Source organism: Neoarius graeffei, chromosome 11, assembly GCF_027579695.1.
Source record: "Neoarius graeffei isolate fNeoGra1 chromosome 11, fNeoGra1.pri, whole genome shotgun sequence".
NCBI lineage: Eukaryota > Metazoa > Chordata > Actinopteri > Siluriformes > Ariidae > Neoarius > Neoarius graeffei.
In genome coordinates this window covers 29,737,070-29,764,621 of record NC_083579.1, presented here as the reverse complement: position 1 = coordinate 29,764,621, position 27,552 = coordinate 29,737,070, and the positions used below count along the sequence as shown (strand labels likewise).

Below are 27,552 nucleotides of genomic sequence, written 5' to 3'. Positions count from 1 at the left end.
CAAAGGTAAGGTGGAATTGTGATTTATTTTATCTATTTCAAAAAAGTATTTTATCTGAGTCGGTGTAGATAAGTGACAAGTCTGCGCTGCACCGTTATACCATTGGGCGGCACGGTGGTGTAGTGGTTAGCACGGTCGCCTCACAGCTGTTGCTGATGTTCAACACCTCATAGCTGTTGCTGATGTTCAGTCATGTCAGTTACGCTCCTTTGTAAGCAAGGACGTTTATGTAACTGGGTAAAAAGTGGGCGTGGCACGGTGGTGTAGTGGTTAGCACTATCACCTCACAGCAAGAAGGTTCCGGGTTCGAACCCAGCGGCCGGCGAGGGCCTTTCTTTGGGGAGTTTGCATGTTCTCCTCGTGTCTGCGTGGGTTTCCTCCGGGTGCTCTGGTTTCCCCCAAAGACATGCAGTTAGGTTGATGTGGGGCAGCCTTGGGCTGAGGTGCCCTTGAGCAAGGTACCTAACCCCTGACTGCTCCCCGGGCGCTCTGGTGTGGCTGCCCACTGCTCTGGGTGTGTGCGTGCGTTCACTGCTTCAGATGGGTTAAATGCAGAGGATGAATTTCAATGTGCTTGAAGTGTGCATGTGACAAATAAAGGCTTCTTCTTCTATAACATTTGCATGCTGCTTTTGAAGTTTGAAATAAATGATTTATTAAATATGATTTTTTGAAATAATCACCTGTGTATTTATACAATTATCCACCTCAGGCTCAGTGAATATCGGTGAATAATAACCGAGACGAAGTCTTCGGTGAATAATTGTTAAATAACAGCACGCCCCCTGGTGTTTCATACTGTCATTGCATACAGGACGTGTGCAGCCTGACGTTAATGATGTCATATACACGTATCATCGCCGCATGCTTTGCGAAGTACAGATATAATTATTCATGAGCAGTTATGCATAAATATGTTAGCCTTTATATACTGCATGTATTACATACAATATTATGAATTATTTATAATGTTGTACTGCACTAAATTGAGTCATAACTGTTAAAGTGTTACTGTTCAAATAATAGGCTCTGAATCTCTATTGTGTGTATTCCTGCCCCTGCTGGCTAGGTAATAGGCCTGGAATAAGGTGGTGTGTGTGTGTGTGTGTGTGTGTGTGTGTGTGTGTGTGTGTGTGTAAGCATTGTATGTATGAGGCCCTGGCCAGCATGAACAGATGAAGAAGAACAGCGAGAGGAGTGGCAGATTTTGGCCCTGTGACCCTAACAGTCAGACTCGGCCAGGATTAGATGTCCTAATCTTCTTCCTGTCAGTTTACACGCTGCTGCACTGATCCATGTATGAGCCTCTGCGGCCAGCTCACTGTGAGCGCCCACTATAGCAGTAATATCAGCTCCTTTAAGAATGTAATACTTCGCTGCAACTGTTATGTGCGACGAGTTAACCAAAACTCTCACTGTGTAAGAAATTGCTCCTTTATTTACTCTATACACTGTTCAGTTCTCACACATCACCATGACCCACTATATATATTTTATAGATTTTTTTTTTGCACTTTCCCTGTTTTTTGGTCACACAACAAGCTCCATTTTTATCTTTATAACATCAACCGATTGAAAAAAAGAGAGGCTGGTGATGGAATGACTGCTTATAGCTGCTACAATGTGAGCAGAAACAGGAACTGACTTGTTTTACAGACATTAAATGTAAGTATAAATGGATAAAAAAGTACGACGTGCCATTCTTATAATAAACTACCATTTTTGGCAAATTGTTGCAGTATAAAAGGAATAAAGCGCCGTGTTGGGATGTGCTGAAATTGGAAAAATAATCAGTAAATTTCAGTGTGGTAACAGGAATGTCGTTTTACCTCAGGTTATATTACACCAACCTTTAATTCGTTGTTGATTATTTTCCCTAACAGTACATCCTGAAGTAATTTATTCCTTACTCATGATTACTTATTTACACTTATATTTGAAATCTGTGGCTCAAGTATCCATCCAGGGAAAGAGAACTAAAGCTAACCACTTTAAAGTGTCTTATTTATAGCTATGAACAAGTGATGAAAGGTTTATTAAACGGTAGCTGTTGCTGATGTTCAGTCATGTCAGTTACGCTCCTTTGTAAGCAAGGAAGTTTATGTAACTGGGTAAAAAGTGGGCATGGCACAGTGGTGTAGCGGTTAGCACTATCACCTCACAGCAAGAAGGTTCTGGGTTCAAGCCCAGCAGCCGATAACGGCCTTTCTGTGCGGAGTTTGCATGTTCTCCCCGTGTCTGTGTGGGTTTCCTCCGGGTGCTCCGGTTTCCCCCACAGTCCAAAGACATGCAGGTTAGGTTATAATTTTTGGCTCTAAATTGACCGTAGGTGTGAATGTGAGTGTGAATGGTTGTTTGTCTCTATGCGTCAGCCCTGCGATGACCTGGCAACTTGTCCAGGGTGTACCCTGCCGCTCTCCCATACTCAGCTGGGATAGGCTCCAGCTTGTCCGTGACCCTGCACAGGATAAGTTGTTACAGATGATGGATGGATGATAAAAAGTGGACTAGTATGAGAGGACCTGGTTGGCCAAGGTTTAGGTGTTAAAATTGAACGTTCAGAGACCTGAGAATGTTTTGAAGACAGTGTATTGGACTAGAAGTTCAGCTGGGTGTAAAGGTTTAAGAAGATGATTAGAATTTGAAGACGTCTGTTTGCTATTATTCACTTCTCACTCCCATAGTTATCACTCTTTCTTTAGCTTTTGTTGCATGTACACTTGTCAAGCCCTTGTCCCTTTGGCTTAATGTCCACATCGAGCTGAGTTGCATCTGTTTGATTGCAGTAATGTCTCAGCGGAGAAGAGCGAGAGCTGCTCTGGACATGGTCCATTAGCGAGAGCAGTGTGAGAGGACCTTAAATGAGTGGGAGGACTCGAGCAGCACATCCTGCTCTGTTTCTCTAAGCAAAGCTTGGATCTATTTGATATTTTGGTGCCGCGCCAGCACCCCTCGTGTTTCTCACTAGAATGCCCAGCTGCTGATCATCACCATCGATCGGGCGCGTCCCTGATTAAGGGACTTGCTAGCTCGCACAGAGGAGTCTGTCCGATCAATCCAACGATCCCACTATTCACTTCCTGCTGTGTGTGATGGCCATGTTGGCATTCGGCATGCGACCAAAAGGGTCTGATCGGATCTGCCGCATTGATCCGGACAGCAGGACTGTGTGAGGCCACGGACAAAAAGCCCATGAAAGGGGTCCCTGTTCTGAAAGGACACAAAATGATGTTGATTACGATGATGACTGCAGTGATGTAAATAGTAAAGACTAGAAAATTTGTGAGTTTTATTCTGAAGGTCCGTCTATTTTTTTTTCAGGGGCTGTATTTTTTCCCTCTTACTTGCATCCTAATACTTAAAAGTCCTCCATTTGCACATCATGATTTGACAATAATATATCCTAGCAGCTACACATGTTAAGATTATTTCCCCTTGTTCTTTGGAGTTTGCTCTCTAAAGAAGAACATCGCTCTGCAGGAACTCTACCTGTGTGACAATGAGCTCAACAGTTTCCATGACTCCATGCAGTTAGGAGAGCTTCTCAAATACAACAGCACCCTCCGAACCCTTGACCTTAGCAATAATGCCATATCTGACTCAGGTATGCCCATTTCTTTGTCCCAACCTTGACCTACATGAATACTTACTTCAGATTTTTATGCTTTCATAACACAGCTATGCTACACTGAGTTCCCAAACACTTTCCTTTCTCATGCTGCAGGTCTTGAGGAGCTCTGTGATGGTCTGAGAGTTCAGAAGTCTGGTCTGAGAACATTAGTGCTGCATAACAACCAGATTACTCACCGTGGAATGATTCATCTAGGACGTGTTCTGGTGAGTTGCAGTGCGTGTTCATTAAGAATGCTTTTATGCAGCACCGTTTGCCAATTAGTCTGATGAAGTGCGTAATATGTTAATACATTATGCCCCAATTTTCCAGACAAATGCAAAGACTAAAAAAAGAAATTAAAGCAGCACTGGAAAACCCAGTCCTTTTAAACACGACAAAATATTAACAACAACTGTGCTTTTAGTTAGATTGGCATGGACCATACATGTACCACTTTATAAATTACTGACATTGGGAAATTATAGAAATTGTAAATTGGGAAATTATAGAAGTCAGGAAATTATAGAAATTAGGAAATAGGTAAAGTACAGAAAAGGGGAAATTATATTGTAAATAAGGAAATTGATAAACTAAAAGAGATTGGAAAATTATAGGAATTAGGAATTGCAAAAATGGTAAACTATAGAAACTAGGGATTGGGAAAATGGCAAACTACTAGAAATTAGAAGTAAGGAAATTGTTAAACTAGAGATATTGGGAAATTATAGAAACTGGGAATTGGGGGACTGGTAAACTAGAAATGGGGATGTAGGATTTTTTTTAACTATAGAGATCGGAGAAATTATAGAAACTAGTAGTTATTGCCTGTGAACCTGATTTCCTCTGAATGGCCCAGTGGAGCGTTGAGTGGACATGTGATATATATGTTTTCACTGTGTTCTGTTAAAATGATATAAATTGCTCCCCGCATCTCCTCAGTGAGGTAGACTCGGCCCTAGTGGAAGTCTCCAGCGAGGAGCGCTGATTGCGAGGTCCTGTACAATCGAAACTCTCAGGCGAGTCGGGGAGGGATTCCCTGCCGAGGCTGCATGCAGTGTTAGCATGAGCATGTAGCCTATGGGAAATGAATAGTGTGCTGGATTAGCACTAATCCCATGTTTTGGAAAATCGAAAATGTTGTCTTGGGCTCCTCTGGGGTGTCACCAATCCATATGCAAAGTATGGAGTATGTACGTCCAGCCGTGTCGACTTGCATAGGTGAACAGACAGAGAGACAGACAGCCTTCCTTTCATAGTATAGATTGGGAATTGGGAAATTATAGAAATCCAGAAATTAGATGAATTGGGAAATTGGTAAACTATAGAAGTGGGAAATTATAGAAATTGGAAAGTAGGAAATTGGAAAACTACAGAGATTGGGAAATTATAGAAAATGGAAATTGTTGAAAATGGTAAGCTATAGAAATTGGAAATAAGGAAATTGTTAAAATATACAGATTGGGAAATTATAGAAATTGGGAATTGGGGAAATGAAAAACTATAGAAACTGAAAATAAGGAAATTGGTAAATTATAGAAACTGGGAAATTATAGAAAATTGGAATTGGAGAAAATGGTAAACTATAGAATTTGGGAATTGAAAAACTACAAAACTAAATTAGGAAATAATTCCCATGAATTATATTTGAGATCATAATTATCATATTTTTGGTTATTAAACAAAGAAATTTTTTTGATCAAACTTTCCTATTTATTTATTTAAATAAATTCAGCCTACTCGTCATGCTTCTTATGCCATAACATGGATGATCCAGCAATAATTTGCTTTGGTTGCTATTTATTTCAACGCTGTGACCATAAATATTGTTCTTCAAGCTGTGCCATGTCTGCGCATAATTAGTTTAGTCATTTGCACAATTATTGTCAGCAACCTTAATAGGTTCAAGTTCCTTACAAATCTTTTTTTTTTTTAATCGAGAAAGTTCTTAAACGTTTTCATGACAGCTCCTGGATTCTTTTGTCTCTGAAAGAGTTTGACAGAACGGCAGAAAAGAACGGGGAACAAAAAGAAAGCGTCTATCTTTTCCTCACTGGATGGCTTATGTGTAATCCTTAATAATATCCATTCCCCTTTAGTAGCTCTGATTGTCAGAATAAACTGTACCTTTTTGTCATTTGAATGGCGATCCAAATCAAAAGGGTACAAATTAAAGGGCCGCTTTTGTCTCCTCTCGGCCGCTGGCACGTTCGCCGTGAATCCATCCAGGCCAAAAATAAAGCCGGCTCATTCCATTTTGCCTGCACTAAATAAGAACAGTTTGATTAAATAATAGATATGTGTTTAGTGAGCTTTTCCATGCGCTGTGTCATTAAGAAGGATAAGTCGACATCCATGCGACCATAATGAATATAATTAGTGCAATGGCTGCTCGTGTCGAATATGACACAGGAAGGGCTGTTATTAACCTCTCTGGGTTTTTTTCTTTATTCCGGGGCTCCTTTAAAAAGAGGCAAGAGCAGAAGGGATAAATGGGTTAGTCGGTCAGACTAGAGCCTGTCTTGTGTCAGTAGACGCTAATTAACTCATGTTGTTCACTGATGACGTTTGCAGAATCTCTTTATGTATCGGGTAAGTGTCCTTAATGACATTGGCCATGTTTTATACGACTGTTTTAATTAAACATGGACCAGACTGCGGATGTCAAGCTGTTACAAACTACACACTCTGCAATGTCACGTAAATAAAATGTGTATCATTGCTACCGTATGATGTCCTCTTAATGTTAGTGTCATTAAAAAAGAAATAAAAACATGCACAATCACGATGCTAAGGTGAGTTTTTAGCTGTACAACAAATATGTTCAAATAATTGTGATGTGCTTAGTGATTCTAGTGCTAACTGCTTGGTTGGTGTTGCATTTTCGTTATTCCTGTGCAAAGTAAGAAGTTTGGTTCCGTGCAACATTTGCTATGTTATGAAACTGATTATGACCAATTGGTATTATTAAATGATTTTAGGATTAATGGTTTAGTATATTAGCCTCAAAGCACTGGTGCAAAAATAAACAAACCAGCTTTCGATGTTTTGTCTAATAGTCTGTATTTGGGTTAATTAAAGGAAAATGGTGTAAATTAAATTTTGCCTGCCCGATTGCTTTAATTCATCTCTTAGCCTTTGTTGAGAACACTGGAAACGTTGGACCTTAGTGATAACGACGTCAAGGACAGAGGGATGCACACACTGAAGGAGGCGCTCATCAGTAATCGCTCGATTACACAACTCAGCCTGGCCTCAGTGGGAATAACATGTGAGGGTATGGATCAGCCACTTCCACATGTCAATACTTCAGCTTTTACCTCCAGTAATTCCTGTTTGGCGTTTGGTGCTCATTTCAGGTGCTGTGGCATTGGCCGAGTTCCTGGCTGAGACTCGGTTCCTCCAAACTCTGGATGTGAGGCAGAACTTCGTCCTCACTGGAGGCCTGATGGCTTTCACTCTGGCCCTGAAGCTCAACCACACTCTCGTCCATTTAGACCTGGACCAAAACCCCAAAGAGGAGAAGGTTAGGGAATGTGAACACTTCACATTATGTTATATCTCATACATTGCATAAAGTGTGGCCACAAGATAATAAACTGGAGACTCAAATTAATCCACAAATCCCTGAAGTATCTCATGGTTGTGAAATATTATGTTGTGATCAGAAGATACTAAAGTCTTGGCAATGAGTTGTGTAACTTCAGGCCGTGACTTAATATGCGGAAACATCATACTTAATACATATGGCCCTTTTCCACTACCCTTTTTCAGCTCACTTCAGCTCGCTTCAGTTCACTTCAACCCAACACGGCTCGCGTTTCGACTACCTCAGAGCAGCACGACTCAGCTCGCTTCAGCCTGACTCAGCACCCAAAACTTGCACGGTTTTGGAGTGGGGCTGAAGTGAGCCCAACCGAGCCGAGTGGGGCTAGGGGCGTGAGGAGACACTCCCCTGTGCACTGATTGGTGAGGAGGAGTGTCCTCACATGCCCACACACGCCCCGCGAGCACGCTGGGATCTGTAAACCCGGAAGAAGAAGAATTACGACATTATGCGCCTTGCCTCATCTATACGCTCTTGCCAGTATCTGTTGGCGTTGTCGGTGACAACAAGCCACAGCACCAAGACCAGCAACACTAACGACTCCATGTCCTCCATGTTTATTGTTTACTATCCGGGTCGTGAGACTATCGCTTAAAAGGTCACTGATGTCACTGTTTGCGCCGCCGAATGACATCATGTGACGTCCACCCACTTTCGCTAACTCCACCCAATGTGTCCACCCACTTCCAGCCAGCACGGTTCAGCGCGGTTGTAGTCGAAATGCAACTCCAACAGCCCCACTCAGCTCGACTCAGTCCAACTCAGCACCGCATGGCTCAGCCCAACTCAGCCGCGTTGGTAGTGGAAAAGCACCAATAGACTCCTGTTAGTTATTAAGTCAGAAAAAGTCTGTTCACTTTGAGAATTCACTAATGGTGACTCAAGCCAATGGTAAACACTGCAGTGCCAGTGACTCTAATATGTCTTTATGAGTCATTTCATTGCATGTAATCCTGTCAATCATGTCCATGACTAAGGCCTCATGTAAGAATACCATTTGGTTGGCTTTGCTTGCCTTGTCCGGCACATGGCAGCTTGGTAAACTCCACGGACAAGCACACTACATGACTAAGCCTGTGATTGGTCGATATAAATTAGATGTGTCCCATAAGCCAGTTCATTCCAAATATCGCCTAGTTTTCACGAGCATGCTAAACTCACCATCTTCAATTCTTGATTTATTTCACAGTCAAACAAAACAAGCAGCTCTTGTTTTTCCTTGTGTTCTATTATTTGTTTAAGTACGTCACTTCTAACATTTTTTTCAGCAACATCTCTCCTTTCTGGAGTCTTAGAAATTGTCATGAAATTGTAATAGCACCACCTGCAGTACTGGAGCACTCCTACACATGCGATGGCCAACGCAAAATCGCTGTGAGAATGTAAGCTTGTGGAGTTGAAGTACTTAAAACGAGACGATGTTGATTGTGTGAAGACAAAACTGTGATGTAACATCACTTAAAGACCTTAACATACTTAATGCGAAGACATTGTTGTCTCATCTTTATGTAACCCATGACGTCTTCACATTAAATACAGTGGGGCAAAAAAGTATTTAGTCAGTCACCAATTGTGCAAGTTCTCCCACTTAAAAAGATGAGAGAGGCCTGTAATTTTCATCATAGGTATACAGTACCTCAACTATGAGAGACAAAATGAGAAAAAAAATCCAGAAAATCACATTGTCTGATTTTTAAAGAATTTATTTGCAAATTATGGTGGAAAATAAGTATTTGGTCAATAACAAAAGTTCATCTCAATACTTTGTTATTTACTCTTTGTTGGCAATGACAAAGGTCAAACGTTTTCTGTAAGTCTTCACAAGGTTTTCACACACTGTTGCTGGTATTTTGGCCCATTCGTCCATACAGATCTCCTCTAGAGCAGTGATGTTTTGGGGCTGTCGCTGGGCAACACGGACTTTCAACTCCCTCCAAAGATTTTCTATGGGGTTGAGATCTGGAGACTGGCTAGGCCACTCCAGGACCTTGAAATGCTTCTTACAAAGCCACTCCTTCGTTGCCTGGGTGGTGTGTTTGGGATCATTGTCATGTTGAAAGACCCAGCCACGTTTCATCTTCAATGCCCTTGCTGATGGAAGGAGGTTTTCACTCAAAATCTCACGATACATGGCCCCATTCATTCTTTCCTTTACACGGATCAGTCGTCCTGGTCCCTTTGCAGAAAAACAGCCCCAAAGCATGATGTTTCCACCCCCATGCTTCACAGTAGGTATGGTGTTCTTTGGATGCAACTCAGCATTCTTTCTCCTCGAAACACGACAAGTTGAGTTTTTACCAAAAAGTTCTATTTTGGTTTCATCTGACCATATGACATTCTCCCAATCCTCTTCTGGATCATCCAAATGCTCTCTAGCAAACTTCAGACAGGCCTGGACATGTACTGGCTTAAGCAGGGGGACACGTCTGGCACTGCAGGATTTGAGTCCCTGGCGGCGTAGTGTGTTACTGATGGTAGCCTTTGTTACTTTGGTCCCAGCTCTCTGCAGGTCATTCACTAGGTCCCCCCATGTGGTTCTGGGATTTTTGCTCACCGTTCTTGTGATCATTTTGACCCCACGGAGTGAGATCTTGCATGGAGCCCCAGATCGAGGGAGATTATCAGTGGTCTTGTATGTCTTCCATTTTCTAATAATTGCTCCCACAGTTGATTTCTTTACACCAAGCTGCTTACCTATTGCAGATTCAGTCTTCTCAGCCTGGTGCAGGTCTATAATTTTGTTTCTGGTGTCCTTTGACAGCTCTTTGGTCTTGGCCATAGTGGAGTTTGGAGTGTGACTGTTTGAGGTTGTGGACAGGTGTCTTTTATACTGATAACAAGTTCAAACAGGTGCCATTAATACTGATAACGAGTGGAGGACAGAGGAGCCTCTTAAAGAAGAAGTTACAGGTCTGTGAGAGCCAGAAATCTTGCTTGTTTGTTGGTGACCAAATACTTATTTTACCGAGGAATTTACCAATTAATTCATTAAAAATCCTACAATGTGATTTCCTGGATTCTTTCCCCCCATTCTGTCTCTCATAGTTGAAGTGTACCTATGATGAAAATTACAGGCCTCTCTCATCTTTGTAAGTAGGAGAACTTGCACAATTGGTGGCTGACTAAATACTTTTTTGCCCCACTGTATGTTCAAGCCTTTAAGATTTTGTATCTATAATGATTATCTCATTTTAAAACAATAGTCAAGTATGTCATGGCCATGAAATAGATCTCAAGAAACTTTACTCGTGGCTTTAATATGTTCATTCAAGGCCAAGCACCATTTGAAGTCAGTCAGTTCAGACCGTGCTGGAGATTTTTTCATGAAATGTCAATGTGACAGGACGAGCTGGAAGTAGCTGCTGTGTTGTAGTCAGGATGTCCACAAGGGGACCAAAAATATAAAGTGATATTCTATCATTTGCTGATGCATTTCCAACAACTCTATACTTTCTGCATTTTGTCACGTTATTGTAATCGCACCACTTGCAGCAGTGATGTATTCATACACGGCAGCCAATAAGGGCTTTTCACTGTCATCACAGATTTTTGTTTATGACGCATCTGCCATATTACCGGGCAAACAAAGAAACAGCCACGACAATCAATAATGAAAATCGAGATCACTGCAGTCAGTACAATCTCTCTGAAATTAGTAAACTTTTATTTTAGCAGATCACGTTACATCCAAAAGCTGAAACATGCAGGCATCGCAGATCCAAATACTTTACCCACAAATGCATTTATTCCATTTGAAAAGTGTTTGGCAAACAGCTACCGGATTTGGGACACTATGACATCCTGAACTATTTAGTATTTGGGACTTCTAAATACGGCGGCACGGTGGTGTAGTGGTTAGCGCTGTCACCTCACAGCAAGAAGGTCCGGGTTCGAGCCCCGTGGCCGGCGAGGGCCTTTCTGTGTGGAGTTTGCATGTTCTCCCCGCATCCACGTGGGTTTCCTCCGGGTGCTCCGGTTTCCCCCACAGTCCAAAGACATGCAGGTTAGGTTAACTGGTGACTCTAAATTGAGTGTAGGTGTGAATGAGAGTGTGAATGGTTGTCTGTGTCTATGTGTCAGCCCTGTGATGACCTGGCGACTTGTCCAGGGTGTACCCCGCCTTTCGCCTGTAGTCAGCTGGGATAGGCTCCAGCTTGCCTGCAACCCTGTAGAACAGGATAAAGCGGCTACAGATAATGAGATGAGATGAGACTTCTAAATACACCAGAGATGCTAAAGGCAGACAAAAGTAGAGATGCCTACCAAAATTTCGAGGCAGGTTTTGTGCCGGAATGTTATGGGAAATTCCTGATCAAGAAAAATACCTTATTATGACAAAGGTAAGCTCAAACATGGACTTCTAATAGTAATAAACAAGCCAGGACCTAGAGCTAGCATATTTTATGGTGTTTAGCCTTGTCTACATTATCAGTACATAACAAACATGCTGCTAGTCGAGCAAAACATTAGGTCTAATAAAATATATCGTGACCATTTAACCTGTTAAATCTTTACTATCTAAGACCAAAGTTCTGTCCATGTTACACCAACTTACAGAACTGTTAAATGTTTACTTGAGTACACTGAGGCTAGATAAAGATCTATGGGATGTTTATAACTGAATGGCCTTGAGCTAGAAAAAGTGTGAGGAGAAATAACAGGTGCACAGAGCTTTCACACTAACCTGATATAAAATGTTCTCCACACACATGTGGGAATGTTGGCATCCCGTTTAACTGCAGCTCACCATTTTTTTTTTTGTCTTTCTGGGTTCGCCGGGAAGCAGTGAAAAGTTAAACCAGGCTTATCTCCACATCTGTTATTACATCTAAAAACACGACAGGTCTCTGGCATTGTTCTTTTAGATGGAACTCCAACAAGTTTATCTGGAGATGTTTACTGAATTTGGCTTACAATCACTTGCGTACATTTGTGCTGGTCACTGTCAAACACAAAGCTTGCCAGGCAACATGGCCACATAAAACCGCAGTTACGATGACGTCATGTGAAAGGCCACTATAGGAAACTCCAGAGAGTCTGCAAGCTTGAAGACTCACAAAAGTTGTTTCATCCAGCTGCCATGTTGTCACCGGGATATCTGTAGAAGAACCATTAAAATAAAGTGATACCAGATTTTATAGTTGTTAAAGAACTGGGCAAATAATTATATTGCCATAAATGTAATGCTGAAGTTTGTCAGTGCATGGCATTTTAATGGTTAAAGAGTATTGTTTATAAATGCAGTTTGTTTTTCCCCCTTGTGATCAACTGTTTTAGATCGAGACACTCTCTTTCAAAGTTTAAAGCCCAAATTTTCAGCTTCAATACTCACAGACCAGCTAGATATGCCAGTACAACCAAACTGTGAAAGCCCCCACCCACCTCCCCATTAAAAAAAAAAAAAAATCATGATGTGGCGGCTTTAATGCACGCCCCAGCTCGATTAACGGAAAAAATAATTAAGCTCAGTTGCCATCTGTTTGTCATGATTTTATCTTCTCTAACTTATTTGCATATTAAAGCATTAATTAAATTCTCCAAGGAAAGTAACGCTCACTTTAAAACACACTCCAAAGCCTCCGCTCTGGTTTTATTTTTGATTTCTGATGTATTTTTGTGAATTCCTTCCCTGTCAATCAGTTGCGCTTTATAATATTTCACAAAGATGGAGCATCTGTCATTTATAAAGGTGCTGCATTTAAATGCCATTGAATATTATAATCATTTTTAAAATGACAGTTTACAGAAGTAAACCGTTTTCTGAAAAAAGAAAAGATTTTTCTATTGAAGTCTATCTCACCCAAACACGTAACCTAAGTACACACCCGAATCTTCATATAATCTTTGTACTTGTTTCTTTTTACATTTTTAGCTATGTATTAATATTGTTCAAATATTTATTCACTATATTCTCAACTATATTGTTATTATATACAGAGAGAGGATATTACACGGTGGCACAAAGATATGAAGTTTACCTTCGAGTAGTGAATGTAAATATAATGAGTGAGCAAAGCGAATGAGTGATATATTTTTCAACACGAGAAGATGAACATATTTTCGTGCCACCGTATAATCTCATCTCATCTCATTATCTCTAGCCGCTTTATCCTGTTCTACAGGGTCGCAGGCAAGCTGGAGCCTATCCCAGCTGACTACGGGCGAAAGGCGGGGTACACCCTGGACAAGTCGCCAGGTCATCACAGGGCTGACACATAGACACAGACAACCATTCACACTCACATTCACACCTACGCTCAATTTAGAGTCACCAGTTAACCTAACCTGCATGTCTTTGGACTGTGGGGGAAACCAGAGCACCTGGAGGAAACCCACGCGGACACGGGGAGAACATGCAAACTCCACACAGAAAGGCCCTCGCCGGCCCCGGGACTCGAACCCAGGACCTTCTTGCTGTGAGGCGACAGCGCTAACCACTACACCACCGTGCCGCCCCCACCGTATAATGTTCTTCATATTATATGGACACATCCACAAAAAAATACGCAAATTAATCAAAAGAATTTTTGACAACACACGTCTAGTCAGCGGGAAAACACTGAGACTGACATCATCGGAGTGATATATCGGGAATTATGTCACTCAGATCCGTGATGTATTTCGCATGAAAAATATGCGTTTTTCAGCATGAGAAGGCAAACGTCATACCTTCAAGCCATCATGTGATTTTCTTTTTATTATATAGACGGGTGGCACGGTGGTGTAAGTGGTTAGCATGGTCGCCTCACAGCAAGAAGGTTCTGGGTTCGAGCCCAGCGGCTAGCGAGGGCCTTTCTGTGCGGAGTTTGCATGTTCTCCCTGTGTCTGCGTGGGTTTCCTCCGGGTGCTCTGGTTTCCCCCACAGTCCAAAGACATGCGGTTAGGTTAATATGGGACGGCCATGGGCTAAGGTGCCCTTGAGCGAGGCACCTAACTCTCAACTGCTCCCTGGGCACTGTTAGCATGGCTGCCCACTGCTCTGGGTATGTGTGTGTGCTCATTGCTCACATGTGTGCATGTGTGCGTTCACTGCTTCAGATGGGTTAAATGCAGAGAGGAATTTCACAAATGTGTGATGAATTAAGTTGTGCTTTCTTTCTAGACACATTCACAAACAATAAGTCCCAAAATTTACCAAAACAATTCATCGATTTCCTCACGAGTGAAGATATTGAAAATTATTCTATCCACATTCACTGGATATGAGCAATCGCACACTCTGATTGGCTATTCTACTACTAGGCTATCAGCTCATATACCATGAGTAGAGAAAAACAAACTGGTGGCACGTGTTGCTGAACCAACTGTGGACGAAATAAAAACTACCCAAAAACAAAACCCTAAAAAATACAAAAAAGCAACAAAATATGGAATAAAAGTATTTGATGGTAATAACGTGTCTTTTTTATTTTTCAAGAATTATTATTATTATAGCATTTTTCACAAATTGCTACTGTCATTTCGACGCATTGTTTACATTCTAAGCGGAAATTATTTTGTCGGGCATTTTGTATAAAGTTTTTATTTATTGACTTTGCAAAAAATAAAAAAGCTGTGTTTCTCAAAATCCAGTGAATGCCGATAGAATAAAACAGTTATTCCACTCAATCCCGTCGTACGTGACTTATAGCCAACTCGGTGCTACGTGCCTTGTCGGCTATCAGCTCATGTACAACTCGATTTTGTGGAATAACTGTTAAATATGTCATGGTTTTGGTTCTTCATGTCCTGGATGGAGCTCGTATGAGTGGCGTATTTCCCAATAAAACACTCATGCCTGTGTAATATTGTCATATATGTAATACTGAATTGCAGTAAGTGAAAATAGTGGTTTCATTCATCCAAGATGGCCACCTATATAATATTAGCTAACCAAACTATGTGGTCATTACATAGCCATAACATTTCCTGGTGTTTTCTTGTAGTAATGTAACTACTTACATCATGAGAACTAAACAAACAAACAAACAAACAAACAAACAAACAAACAAAAAAGTCCTAGATACATTGTAACAACAAGATGGCTGCCTCTGCATAATGATTTACTGAAGCAACTTTTGACAAATGTTCCTTGTTCGTTGTCATATAACTTTAGAAGAAGGTTCAGTTTTAAATGTTTTCAGGAACAGGACAGTTTTCTTTACCAGATTAGAAATAGTTTACATCAGAAAAATGTTCGCTGGGTATTTACAGAAAAGTTTTTATGTGAGATAGACTTACATTACGTGTTAGAAATATTATCATCTCAGCTCCAGGGCAAAACTAAAGAAATGTCAGACAACAAACACGTCTTGGCTGATTGATTGTAGGGGTTAAGGAGAAAACTGTGTCAATTCCACCAAGCTATTTCTTTAAGCCATTTTAAGCAGGTGTATTTTACTCTGGCCGTGTGTGTGTGTGTGTGTGTGTGTGTGTGTGTGTGTGTGTGTGTGTGTGTGTGTGTGTGTGTATGCACTACTGGGATTTGTCTAGGTCAAGGCACAACATAGCAGAACGAGTGACACTTGTATTAAGTAAATCTTATCATCAGAAATCAGCAGGCGATCAGATCGAGTGTTTTGGAGATTCAGTCGTGTGGAATTCCCTCTGGCCTGCGAAAAGTGGAAAAAAAAAATCTTTCAAATGAAATGTATCAGACAAAGTGTGCGTGCGTCTATGTGCATGTGTGTGTGACGCAATTTGGGATGCGCATGTTTAAAAAGGGAGGAAGGTGGCGGGGAGAAAACGTCGGTCCTCGGGTCTTTGTTTACAGCATCTGATTTGGCATGCGTGTCGAAGCTCGGCTTCATTTGATCGTCGGCCCCTTGTTGGCGTGAATTATTAATTATTTACCCGTTTAAAATATTCATAGAGGGAGTTTTATGAAATGCAGGATTCCAAGGACAAGCTATCAGTGGCTGTAGCAAGGTAGTTTATTCTCGTTTTCTTGTTTGTGTTTCTTATCAGAGGACTGTGTTGACATGAGTGAACAATGTTCATCAGGAGCGTCCTCAGCCTGGGGTTGTGTCCTGTGAGGTTTTAGTGTGTGTGTGTGTGTGTGTGTGCTACTTGAATATTAGTACAGAGCTGGTCAGTAACAGCTTGGTGTGGGTTTCAAGCTCGCAGAGACGTAATGTAATTACTGTTGTTAGCGTGAGAAGCGGCATTAAGTGCACATGGAGAGGAAGTGGGCTTTGCGGGAGACGTGTGTTTGGAGCTTGGAGACGTTCAGGGACGTCTGGGGGGGGGAGGGGGAGTGTCAGGACGGTCATGGTGTCTGAATCTCTGATGGAAGGAGCTGAGTGAGCATACAGAGAGAGAGAGAGAGAGAGAGAGAGAGAGAGAGAGAGAGAGAGAGAGAGAGAGAGAGAGGACATCCCTGAAACTGATGACAGATAAATTCATCCTGGGCCAATCAGTCAACTCCAAAATTACTGGCACCCTTCTATTCTTTCTTGGAAATGATGCACATAAAATGCACCGTGAGCCAAAAAGTTTTTTTTTTCTTCTTCACTACTTAAAACATTCATATCAAAAATATTGCCACCCCAGAAACAGCACCTCTACCTGGAACATTAAATAATGTTAAGGCCATTTGTAAAGAATCGTGAACCGAACCCACATACACCCTCATGCGCAACATTTCAAGCTCTTTTACAGTGCTGTGCAATAGTCTTAGGCAGATGTAAAGCAATACTGCCAACCAAAAATGGCTTAAAAAAGAATGAAATGAAATGCTTCAACATTGAAAAATTATTATAAACAGCAGTAAGCCATAATAAATGAAACTAAGTCAATATATGGTGTGAGACGACCCTTTGCTTTAAAAAAAAATAGCAATCTCAGGTACAATGAGTGCAGTTTTATGCGGAAATGAGCTGTAGGTTTTACTGAGCATCTTACAGAACCAGCCACAGTTCTTCTGGACACTTTGACTGTCACACTCGCTTCTTCATTCTGCACCAAAACCCAGCAGCCTTCATTATGCTTTCCTTTTTCATCTGAAAAGTGCTCTCTTATGGAATTTTCTGCTCAGGTACAAGCATTTTTTTTTTTGTAACATTTAATTTTGTGCTGGAAAACGAACGTTTGGACTCTAAAATGTTTTTTTTTTACTGACTCAATAATGTAGACATTATGAAATAAAAATCTGTAACAAAGTTTGTATGAAAAAAAATAGGGGGCCCAAGAATTTTGCACAGTACTGTATACACTTAAAGTTTTGTGCATGTGGACGCTGTCTTTAATTCAGACCACACTGGTTCAAAAGAGCTCAAATCAAGAGACTTGTATCACTATGGCAAAACATTATTTGTAATATGGATATTTTCTTGTTTAAAGCCATTGTAAAAATCTCACTACTTGTGACTACGTTACTAGAATTTAATTCTGTATTCATGCTCTAGGTCTTAAACCAATAAACCCTCAAAGTTTACTATTAACAGCCTTCAGTGTGGGGCAGAAGAACATTTATTGCAAATATTATTAATAATAAACCAGAACCAGCAAGAAGGTTCTGGATGAATGAATGAATAAATGAATGGATTCATCTTTATATCATTCCAAAGAACCCTACTCACTCCTTCTCCTGGCTTATAGCTTTATTTTGTATCTTGTAATTACCCGTGTCAATATGGATGCATATTTGGCATCGTGTTACTGAAAGATCTATCTACTTACAACTTGTAACCTCTTGGCAGAAGCAGCCATGGTTTGGGTCTCTTCATACATCCTCCTACTGGCATATTTTCACCTGGTATTTTGGCCAGATTATATATTTTTATATTCTGACTTGTGCAAATCAACAACTATCTGTCTGTTTTATGTTTTGACACCATGGTGATACACGGTTTGCATTTCAATTTCATTTAAATATTCTTTATGGGTACAAATTATATTGCCACATCACATTTCTGACATAAAATACAGTCATTTAAAGATGTTCTTCTGGAAAAATGGAAAGGAAATTAGTTTCCCTGTAAACTGTGATTGATTTATTTTATATTATCATTTTCTTCGATTCCCTTGTAAGGTGCCAATAATTATAGAATACACTATTTACACTCACGCACACACAGGGAACTGCAAGGATGGACTCATATATGGCCTATGCACTGACATATATATACACAAATACACTTATGCATGCACACAAACGGCCATAAACACACAGCACACGTAGAGTGTTATGATGAAAAACTTACAGCTGAAGTGCAGATATCCGCAACGTTAGCACTGATTACATTAGTTACATTCAATGCAGATAAAATTACAGCTAATGCAATCACAGCAACGCAGTTTTTGCTGTTTTTTTAATGATGCTATGATTGCAAATGACGCTCTGAGTTAGTGCGTATGTCGGAGCTGAAAACGTGCTCCATATCATAGCATAGTGCTAATTCCTCTGACTCGTTTCCTGGCAGGTTCTGGGGCATGAAAACAGGTGTGATATAGAAAAATAACATTCAGGTGTTCATCAAAATCAGCCCTCGCAGAATTCTCACATCACTTTTCCTGCTTCAATTGGCTAACACCCTCACAGCTTGTTTAGTTTGGATCTCATCTTGTTGAGCAGTTTGGGTGGGAGTTTGTACTTTAGTTGTTTCTCCCGGCTCTGAGATCAACGGTGGTGTGATAATTCGTTACACACATCCCTCAGTCATTGACTAAAGCTGTGACTAAAGCACTAATACACAACTCTTTCAAGTTGCAACAAATCCAAACCCAGGACCATCAATATCCTCCTGGTGGCAGGAAAATAATAAACACTTCAATCCAAACTGAAAGCAGGTAAATTCAGTGGACACTTTCCTTATTTTTTTCAATTGATTTTCCAGGAGCACAGCTTGTACATATCAAAATATCAGCATGTGCATTACTGAAATATCCCATAAAACCTCTGACTGTTTTTGTAAAACCTATGACTGTTTATCCCACAAAACCTATGACTGTATATCCCATAAAGCCTATCAAAACTCATTATTTCCTGTAGTAACAAACATACGGTATACAGTGGTGCTTGAAAGTTTGTGAACCCTTTAGAATTTTCTATATTTCTGCATAAATATGACCGAAAACATCATCAGATTTTCACACAAGTCCTAAAAGTGGATAAAGAGAACCCAGTTAAACAAATGAGACAAAAATATTATACTGGGTCATTTATTTATTGAGGAAAATGATCCAATAGTACATATCTGTGAGTGGCAAAAGTATGTGAACCTGTAGGACTAGCAGTTAATTTGAAGGTGAAATTAGAGTCAGGTGTTTTCAATCAATGGGATGACAATCAGGTGTGAGTGGGCACCCTGTTTTATTTAAAGAACAGGGATCTATCAAAGTCTGATCTTCACAACACATGTTTGTGGAAGTGTATCATAACACGAACAAAGGAGATTTCTGAGGACCTCAGAAAACGCCTTGGTGATGCTCATCAGGCTGGAAAAGGTTACAAAACCATCTCTAAAGAGTTTGGACTCCACCAATCCACAGTCAGACAGATTGTGTACAAATGGGGGAAATTCAAGACCATTGTTACCCTCCCCAGGAGTGGTCGACAAGCAAAGATCACTCCAAGAGCAAGGCATGTAATAGTCAGCTAGGTCACAAAGGACTCCAGGTTAACTTCTAAGCAACTGAAGGCCTCTCTCACATTGGCTAATGGTAATGTTCATGAGTCCACCATTGGGAGAACACAGAACAACAATGGTGTGCATGGCAGGGTTGCAAGGAGAAAGCCACTGCTCTCCAAAAAGAACATTGCTGCTTGTCTGCAGTTTGCTAAAGATCACGTGGACAAGCCAAAAGGCTATTGGAAAAATGTTTTATGGATGGATGAGACCAAAATAGAACTGTTTGGTTTAAATGAGAAGCGTTATGTTTGGAGAAAGGAAAACACTGCATTCCAGAATAAGAACCTTATCCCATCTGTGAAACATGGCGGCAGTAGTATTATGGTTTGGGCCTGTTTTGCTGCATCTGGGCCAGGACGACTTGCCATCATTGATGGAACAATGAATTCTGAATTATACCAGTGAATTCTAAAGGAAAATGTCAGGATATCTGTCCAGGAACTGAATCTCAAGAGAAGGTGGATCATGCAGCAAGACAATGACCCTAAGCACACAAGTTGTTCTACCAAAGAATGGTTAAAGAAAAATAAAGTTAATGTTTTGGAATGGCCAAGTCAAAGTCCTGACCTTAATCCAATCAAAATGTTGTGGAAGGACCTGAAGCGAGCAGTTCATGTGAGGAAACCTACCAACATCCCAGAGTTGAAGCTGTTCTGTACAGAGGAATAGGCTAAAATTCATCCAAGCCGGTGTGCAGGACTGATCAACAGTTACTGGAAACGTTTAGTTGCAGTTATTGCTGCACAAGGGGGTCACACCAGATACTGAAAGCAAAGGTTCACATACTTTTGCCACTCACAGAGATGTAATATTGGATCATTTTCCTCAATAAATAAATTACCAAGTACAACCCCGATTCCAAAAAAGTTGGCACAAAGTACAAATTGTAAATAAAAACGGAATGCAATGATGTGGAAGTTTCAAAATTCCATATTTTATTCAGAATAAGAACATAGATGACATATCAAATGTTTAAACTGAGAAAATGTATCATTTAAAGAGAAAAATTAGGTGATTTTAAATTTCATGACAACAACACATCTCAAAAAAGTTGGGACAAGGCCATGCTTACCACTGTGAGACATCCCCTTTTCTCTTTACAACAGTCTGTAAACGTCTGGGGACTGAGGAGACAAGTTGCTCAAGTTTAGGGATAGGAATGTTAACCCATTCTTGTCTAATGTAGGATTCTAGTTGCTCAACTGTCTTAGGTCTTTTTTGTCGTATCTTCCGTTTTATGATGCGCCAAATGTTTTCTATGGGTGAAAGATCTGGACTGCAGGCTGGCCAGTTCAGTACCTGGACCCTTCTTCTACGCAGCCATGATGCTGTAATTGATGCAGTATGTGGTTTGGCATTGTCATGTTGGAAAATGCAAGGTCTTCCCTGAAAGAGACGTCGTCTGGATGGGAGCATATGTTGCTCTAGAACCTGGATATACCTTTCAGCATTGATGGTGTCTTTCCAGATGTGTAAGCTGCCCATGCCACACGCACTAATGCAACCCCATACCATCAGAGATGCAGGCTTCTGAACTGAGCGCTGATAACAACTTGGGTCGTCCTTCTCCTCTTTAGTCCGAATGACACGGCGTCCCTGATTTCCATAAAGAACTTCAAATTTTGATTCGTCTGACCATAGAACAGTTTTCCACTTTGCCACAGTCCATTTTAAATGAGCCTTGGCCCAGAGAAGACGTCTGCACTTCTGGATCATGTTTAGATACGGCTTCTTCTTTGAACTATAGAGTTTTAGCTGGCAACGGCGGATGGCACGGTGAATTGTATTCACAGATAATGTTCTCTGGAAATATTCCTGAGCCCATTTTGTGATTTCCAATACAGAAGCATGCCTGTATGTGATGCAGTGCCGTCTAAAGGCCCGAAGATCACGGGAACCCAGTATGGTTTTCCGGCCTTGACCCTTACACACAGAGATTCTTCCAGATTCTCTGAATCTTTTGATGATATTATGCACTGTAGATGATGATATGTTCAAACTCTTTGCAATTTTACACTGTCAACTCCTTTCTGATATTGCTCCACTATTTGTCGGCGCAGAATTAGGGGGATTGGTGATCCTCTTCCCATCTTTACTTCTGAGAGCCGCTGCCACTCCAAGATGCTCTTTTTATACCCAGTCATGTTAATGACCTATTGCCAATTGACCTAATGAGTTGCAATTTGGTCCTCCAGCTGTTCCTTTTTTGTACCTTTAACTTTTCCAGCCTCTTATTGCCCCGTCCCAACTTTTTTGAGATGTGTTGCTGTCAGGAAATTTCAAATGAGCCAATATTTGGCATGAAATTTCAAAATGTCTCACTTTCGACATTTGATATGTTTTCTATGTTCTATTGTGAATACAATATCAGTTTTTGAGATTTGTAAATTATTGCATTCCGTTTTTATTTACAATTTGTACTTTGTCCCAACTTTTTTGGAATCGGGGTTGTATAATATTTTTGTCTCATTTGTTTAACTGGGTTCTCTTTATCTACTTTTAGGACTTGTGGGAAAATCTGATTATGTTTTTGATCATATTTATGCAGAAATATAGAAAATTCTAAAGGGTTCACAAACTTTCAAGCACCACTGTAATATGCTAAAATCACAGCAAACATCATTAAAAAAAAGGCCAAATTTGACAGAAATGTTGTAAGGCTCAGGATTCCAAAAAAAAATTCAGCCCAAAATGCTTTTCAATCTGATTTTATAACACAGGGTGTTTCAAAAAATTTGATATTATCCGAGATGTAAATATTCCAGAAACTACATAGTCGAGGTGAATGAAACTGAACAGGCTTAATGTTGAGCAATATAAGATTTATTACTCAAAATCTCATCTCATTATCTGTAGCCGCTTTATCCTGTTCTACAGGGTCACAGGCAAGCTGGAGTCTATCCCAGCTGGCTCCGGGCAAAAGGCAGGGTACACCCTGGACAAGTCGCCAGGTCATCACAGGGCTGACACATAGGCACAGACAACCATTCACACTCACACCTACGGTCGATTTAGAGTCACCAGTTAACCTAACCTGCATGTCTTTGGACTGTGGGGGAAACTGGAGCAAACCCACATGGACATGGGGAGAACATGCAAACCCCACACAGAAAGGCCCTCGCCAGCCACGGGGCTTGAACCCGGACCTTCTTGCTGTGAGGCAACAGCGCTAACCACTACACCACCGTGCCACCCATTCCTCAAAATTTGAATGAGAAATTCAAAGGTATGTTGAGTCCATGAATGATTTCACAAATTTTCAATGTGTGCGCCGCCTGAAACATAAAGATGATTCTTGGATATGGTGCAGAACTCATTCACTTTTGGTGAGTCCCTTTCATGCTGAACTGTGGCATGGGGATTTTCTTCGCCCCAAATGTGAACATTATGCTTGTTGACTTTGCCATCCATCCATCCATCCATCCATTATCTGTAGCTGTATCTGTATCCTGTTCTACAGGGTCGCAGGCAAGCTGGAGCCTATCCCAGCTGACTATGGGCAAGAGGCGGGGTACACCCTGGACAAGTCACCAGGTCATCACAGGGCTGACATGTTGGCTTTGCCATTCATATGAAATGTGGCCTCATCACTGAAAACAAAACGTTCATCGAACTCATCTCTTTCAAGTTTCTCTTGCATATCAACACAGAATTGTTTGCACTTTTGCTTGTCATCTGCCTTTAAGGCCTGAACAAGCTGCAACTTGTAGGGTTTCATTCGCAAATGTTTCCTCAGGACATGCCAAACTATCATTGGAGGACTCTGGGTCTCCAGTGCTTGATCTTCTTATGGACTTCTTGGGGCTTCGCAAGAGTTTTTCATGAACCCGCTTGACCGTCTCTTCTGATGCTGGTGGTCGTCCGGATCCTTTTGCCCTACACAGACAGCCTTCCTCTTTGAACTTTTTGTGCCGTGTTCAAATCTGCACTGCAGTTGTGTGCATTTTAGAGAATTCTCTCATAAATGCACACTGCACAGTCTTGTTCGACTGTGTTCGAGCGTACTCTAACACACAAAACGCTTTTTCTTTTCCAGTGAACAGCATTTCTATACCGAAAAAGATAAAATCAAAAAACATTAAACATAAAATTTTGACCTGTTTCCACACATGCTGTTAAGATTTGAGGTCAATTGTACGAGAATTGGCAAAGTTATTAGATTGTGAAATTATAACAAATTTTTTGAAACACTCTGTGTAAACATAGTGCACCATAAAATAATTCTTTATTGTGAGTCGAGTTGGGTTGAGATTGAGATGGACGCATAATGTGATGTGTTCTCTGGCAGTGCCACTGAGGCCAAAGGCAGCTGACAACAAAGTTCTGGTAGTATGAAGAATTTTTATTAAAATCTCAGAATGTGAGCGCTACTACAATGCTCATTTAAACGCCACCAATAGGGTGATGGTCTGGGATGACACAAAAGTCACAGAACAGCTACAAATGCATGAGTGGGTATGGCGAAATGTAAATAAATCATAAAATTGGGCAGAAAAAAATCCTTATTACTTCAATCTCATGTGCACACAACACCTGCATGAATTGATTTCTGGATGATTTAATGACTCAGAATCTAGTCATTTTCATTAACAGCAAGTCTTTAATCGTTTGAATATCTTTATGATATTATCTGACATGGAGAACATGTTACGGTAGGTAGTCTGTTATAGAATTCAGCCACGGGTTACAAAGTGATGAGTAATAAGACAGCTGAAAACTGGTCGAGCAAAGATGAATGAATGAATGAATGAATGAATGAACTAGCTAACTTGCTAATTTTAGATAGATCATTTAGTACGCAACATTCATAAGACACTCGGTAGAGTGAATACCTCCACCAAGCCACATATTATCAACATCAAAATCAAGTCACTTGAAGCGTGGATAATACTAAAGTTGTACACCAAATTTAATCAAAATCCATTCACTACATTTTCAGTTATGCTGAGAACTGGGGAAAAAAATCCTGGATCCACGTTACATTACATTCATGGCATTTAGCAGACACTCTTATCCAGGGTGACGTACAACGTACCCAGAGCAGCCTGGGGAGCAGCCTGGGGAGCAGCCTGGGGAGCAGCCTGGGGAGCAGCCTGGGGAGCAGCCTGGGGAGCAGTTGGGGGTTAGGTGCCTTACTCAAGGGCACTTCAGTCATTCCTGCTGGTCCAAGGAATCAAACCGGCGACCTTTTGGTCCCAAAGCTGCTTCTCAAGCTATTAGGCCATGGCTTCTCATATACAACCCCGATTCCAAAAAAGTTGGGACAAAGGACAAATTGTAAATAAAAACGGAATGCAATGATGTGGAAGTTTCAAAATTCCATATTTTATTCAGAATAGAACAGATGACATATCAAATGTTTAAACTGAGAAAATGTATCATTTAAAGAGAAAAATTAGGTGATTTTAAATTTCATGACAACAACACATCCCAAAAAAGTTGGGACAAGGCCATGTTTCCCACTGTGAGACATCCCCTTTTCTCTTTACAACAGTCTGTAAACGTCTGGGGACTGAGGAGACAAGTTGCTCAAGTTTAGGGATAGGAATGTTAACCCATTCTTGTCTAATGTAGGATTCTAGTTGCTCAACTGTCTTAGGTCTTTTTTGTCGTATCTTCCATTTTATGATGCGCCAAATGTTTTCTATGGGTGAAAGATCTGGACTGCAGGTTGGCCAGTTCAGTACCCGGACCCTTCTTCTACGCAGCCATGATGCTGTAATTGATGCAGTATGTGGTTTGGCATTGTCATGTTGGAAAATGCAAGGTCTTCCCCGAAAGAGACGTCGTCTGGATGGGAGCATATGTTGCTCTAGAACCTGGATATACCTTTCAGCATTGATGGTGTCTTTCTAGATGTGTAAGCTGCCCATGCCACACGCACTAATGCAACCCCATACCATCAGAGATGCAGGCTTCTGAACTGAGCGCTGATAACAACTTGGGTCGTCCTTCTCCTCTTTAGTCCGAATGACACGGCGTCCCTGATTTCCATAAAGAACTTCAAATGTTGATTCGTCTGACCACAGAACAGTTTTCCACTTTGCCACAGTCCATTTTAAATGAGCCTTGGCCCAGAAAAGACATCTGCGCTTCTGGATCATGTTTAGATACAGCTTCTTCTCTGAACTATAGAGTTTTAGCTGGCAACAGCGGATGGCACGGTGAATTGTGTTCACAGATAATGTTCTCTGGAAATATTCCTGAGCCCATTTTGTGATTTCCAATACAGAAGCATGCCTGTATGTGATGCAGTGCCGTCTAAGGGCCCGAAGATCACGGGCACCCAGTATGGTTTTCCGGCCTTGACCCTTACGCACAGAGATTCTTCCAGATTCTCTGAATCTTTTGATGATATTATGCACTGTAGATGATGATATGTTCAAACTCTTTGCAATTTTACACTGTCGAACTCCTTTCTGATATTGCTTCACTATTTGTCGGTGCAGAATTAGGGGGATTGGTGATCCTCTTCCCATCTTTACTTCTGAGAGCCGCTGCCACTCCAAGATGCTCTTTTTATACCCAGTCATGTTAATGACCTATTGCCAATTGACCTAATGAGTTGCAATTTGATCCTCCAGCTGTTCCTTTTTTGTACCTTTAACTTTTCCAGCCTCTTATTGCCCCTGTCCCAACTTTTTTGAGATGTGTTTCTGTCATGAAATTTCAAATGAGCCAATATTTGGCATGAAATTTCAAAATGTCTCACTTTCAACATTCGATATGTTGTCTGTGTTCTATTGTGAATACAATATCAGTTTTTGAGATTTGTAAATTATTGCATTCCGTTTTTATTTACAATTTGTACTTTGTCCCAACTTTTTTGGAATCGGGGTTGTATATCTGGATCCTGGATCCACATACTTATCTGGATTTACATCAAAATTTCATCAAAATCCCATGGCCCAGCTTTCCTCCAAATTTCATCAAAATCCGTTCACTACTTTTTGAGTTATATTGGGAACAGACAAACAAATGGAGGCAAAAACATAACGTCCTCCAACAAATCTGGTGGAGGTAATGAATAAATGAATCTGTCACACATGGAAACACATTTATCCTGGCTTTTCACTTGTATCTTCAATGTCTCCTAATTCATATACAATAAATGCGTTGTTTGGGCTTGTATTCCTGAAAGTAACTTTTTGCATGAATCTCTGACCAAGAAGACAGAAGAGTCCAGATGATCGAGTTCTTGGTGAGATGAAAAACAAAAGAATGATATATGACAGAAAGGATATATGACGGATGCAGTTTGATGTCTGGTTTAAAATTCTACAATTCTTTTACCGCAGCTCTGAAATTGCCCCAGAAAGTTTAGAAGGAATCTTATTCTCTCTCTCTCTCTCTCTCTCTCTGTCTCTGCACCCTCGATCCAAACAGTCTTGCTCAGTTCCTGGTTTATTTTCAGGGGCAAAACAGGCATATTTGCCAGCTGTGTAATTTACTGTGGCGCTCATTTGCATATTAAAGCATTAATTAGCCCCTCAGAGTGCGTGAGCGTGTATAGTGTAATCATTGGCCGTGTAGTGTTTGGGTCGGGTGTTTGCGCCGTCGGGAGCGCGTGGGGGTCTCTGGGTGCTCGTGTTGACCATGCGGTGCATGCTTGTCGGCTTTGTTTCTCTCTCTCCGTCTCTCTTTTTCTTCTTCTACTTCTTCTTCTCTCTCTCTCTGTATCTCTCTCCCCCCTGCTGAAGAGGGGGATGAGGCGAGGTTGCGCT

The 27,552-nt window shown here is 40.9% G+C and overlaps 1 protein-coding gene across 1 annotated transcript in view; it reads left to right on the top strand.

Moving 5' to 3' along the window:
* Positions 1-27,552, top strand: part of si:dkey-288a3.2 (protein phosphatase 1 regulatory subunit 37) — a 77,033-nt gene that overhangs the window by 30,206 nt on the left and 19,275 nt on the right. The window contains exons 5-8 of the mRNA XM_060932784.1: positions 3,449-3,604; positions 3,725-3,837; positions 6,746-6,887; positions 6,970-7,136. Coding sequence (XP_060788767.1) covers positions 3,449-3,604; positions 3,725-3,837; positions 6,746-6,887; positions 6,970-7,136 — 578 coding nt within the window. The remainder of the gene's footprint in view (positions 1-3,448; positions 3,605-3,724; positions 3,838-6,745; positions 6,888-6,969; positions 7,137-27,552) is intronic.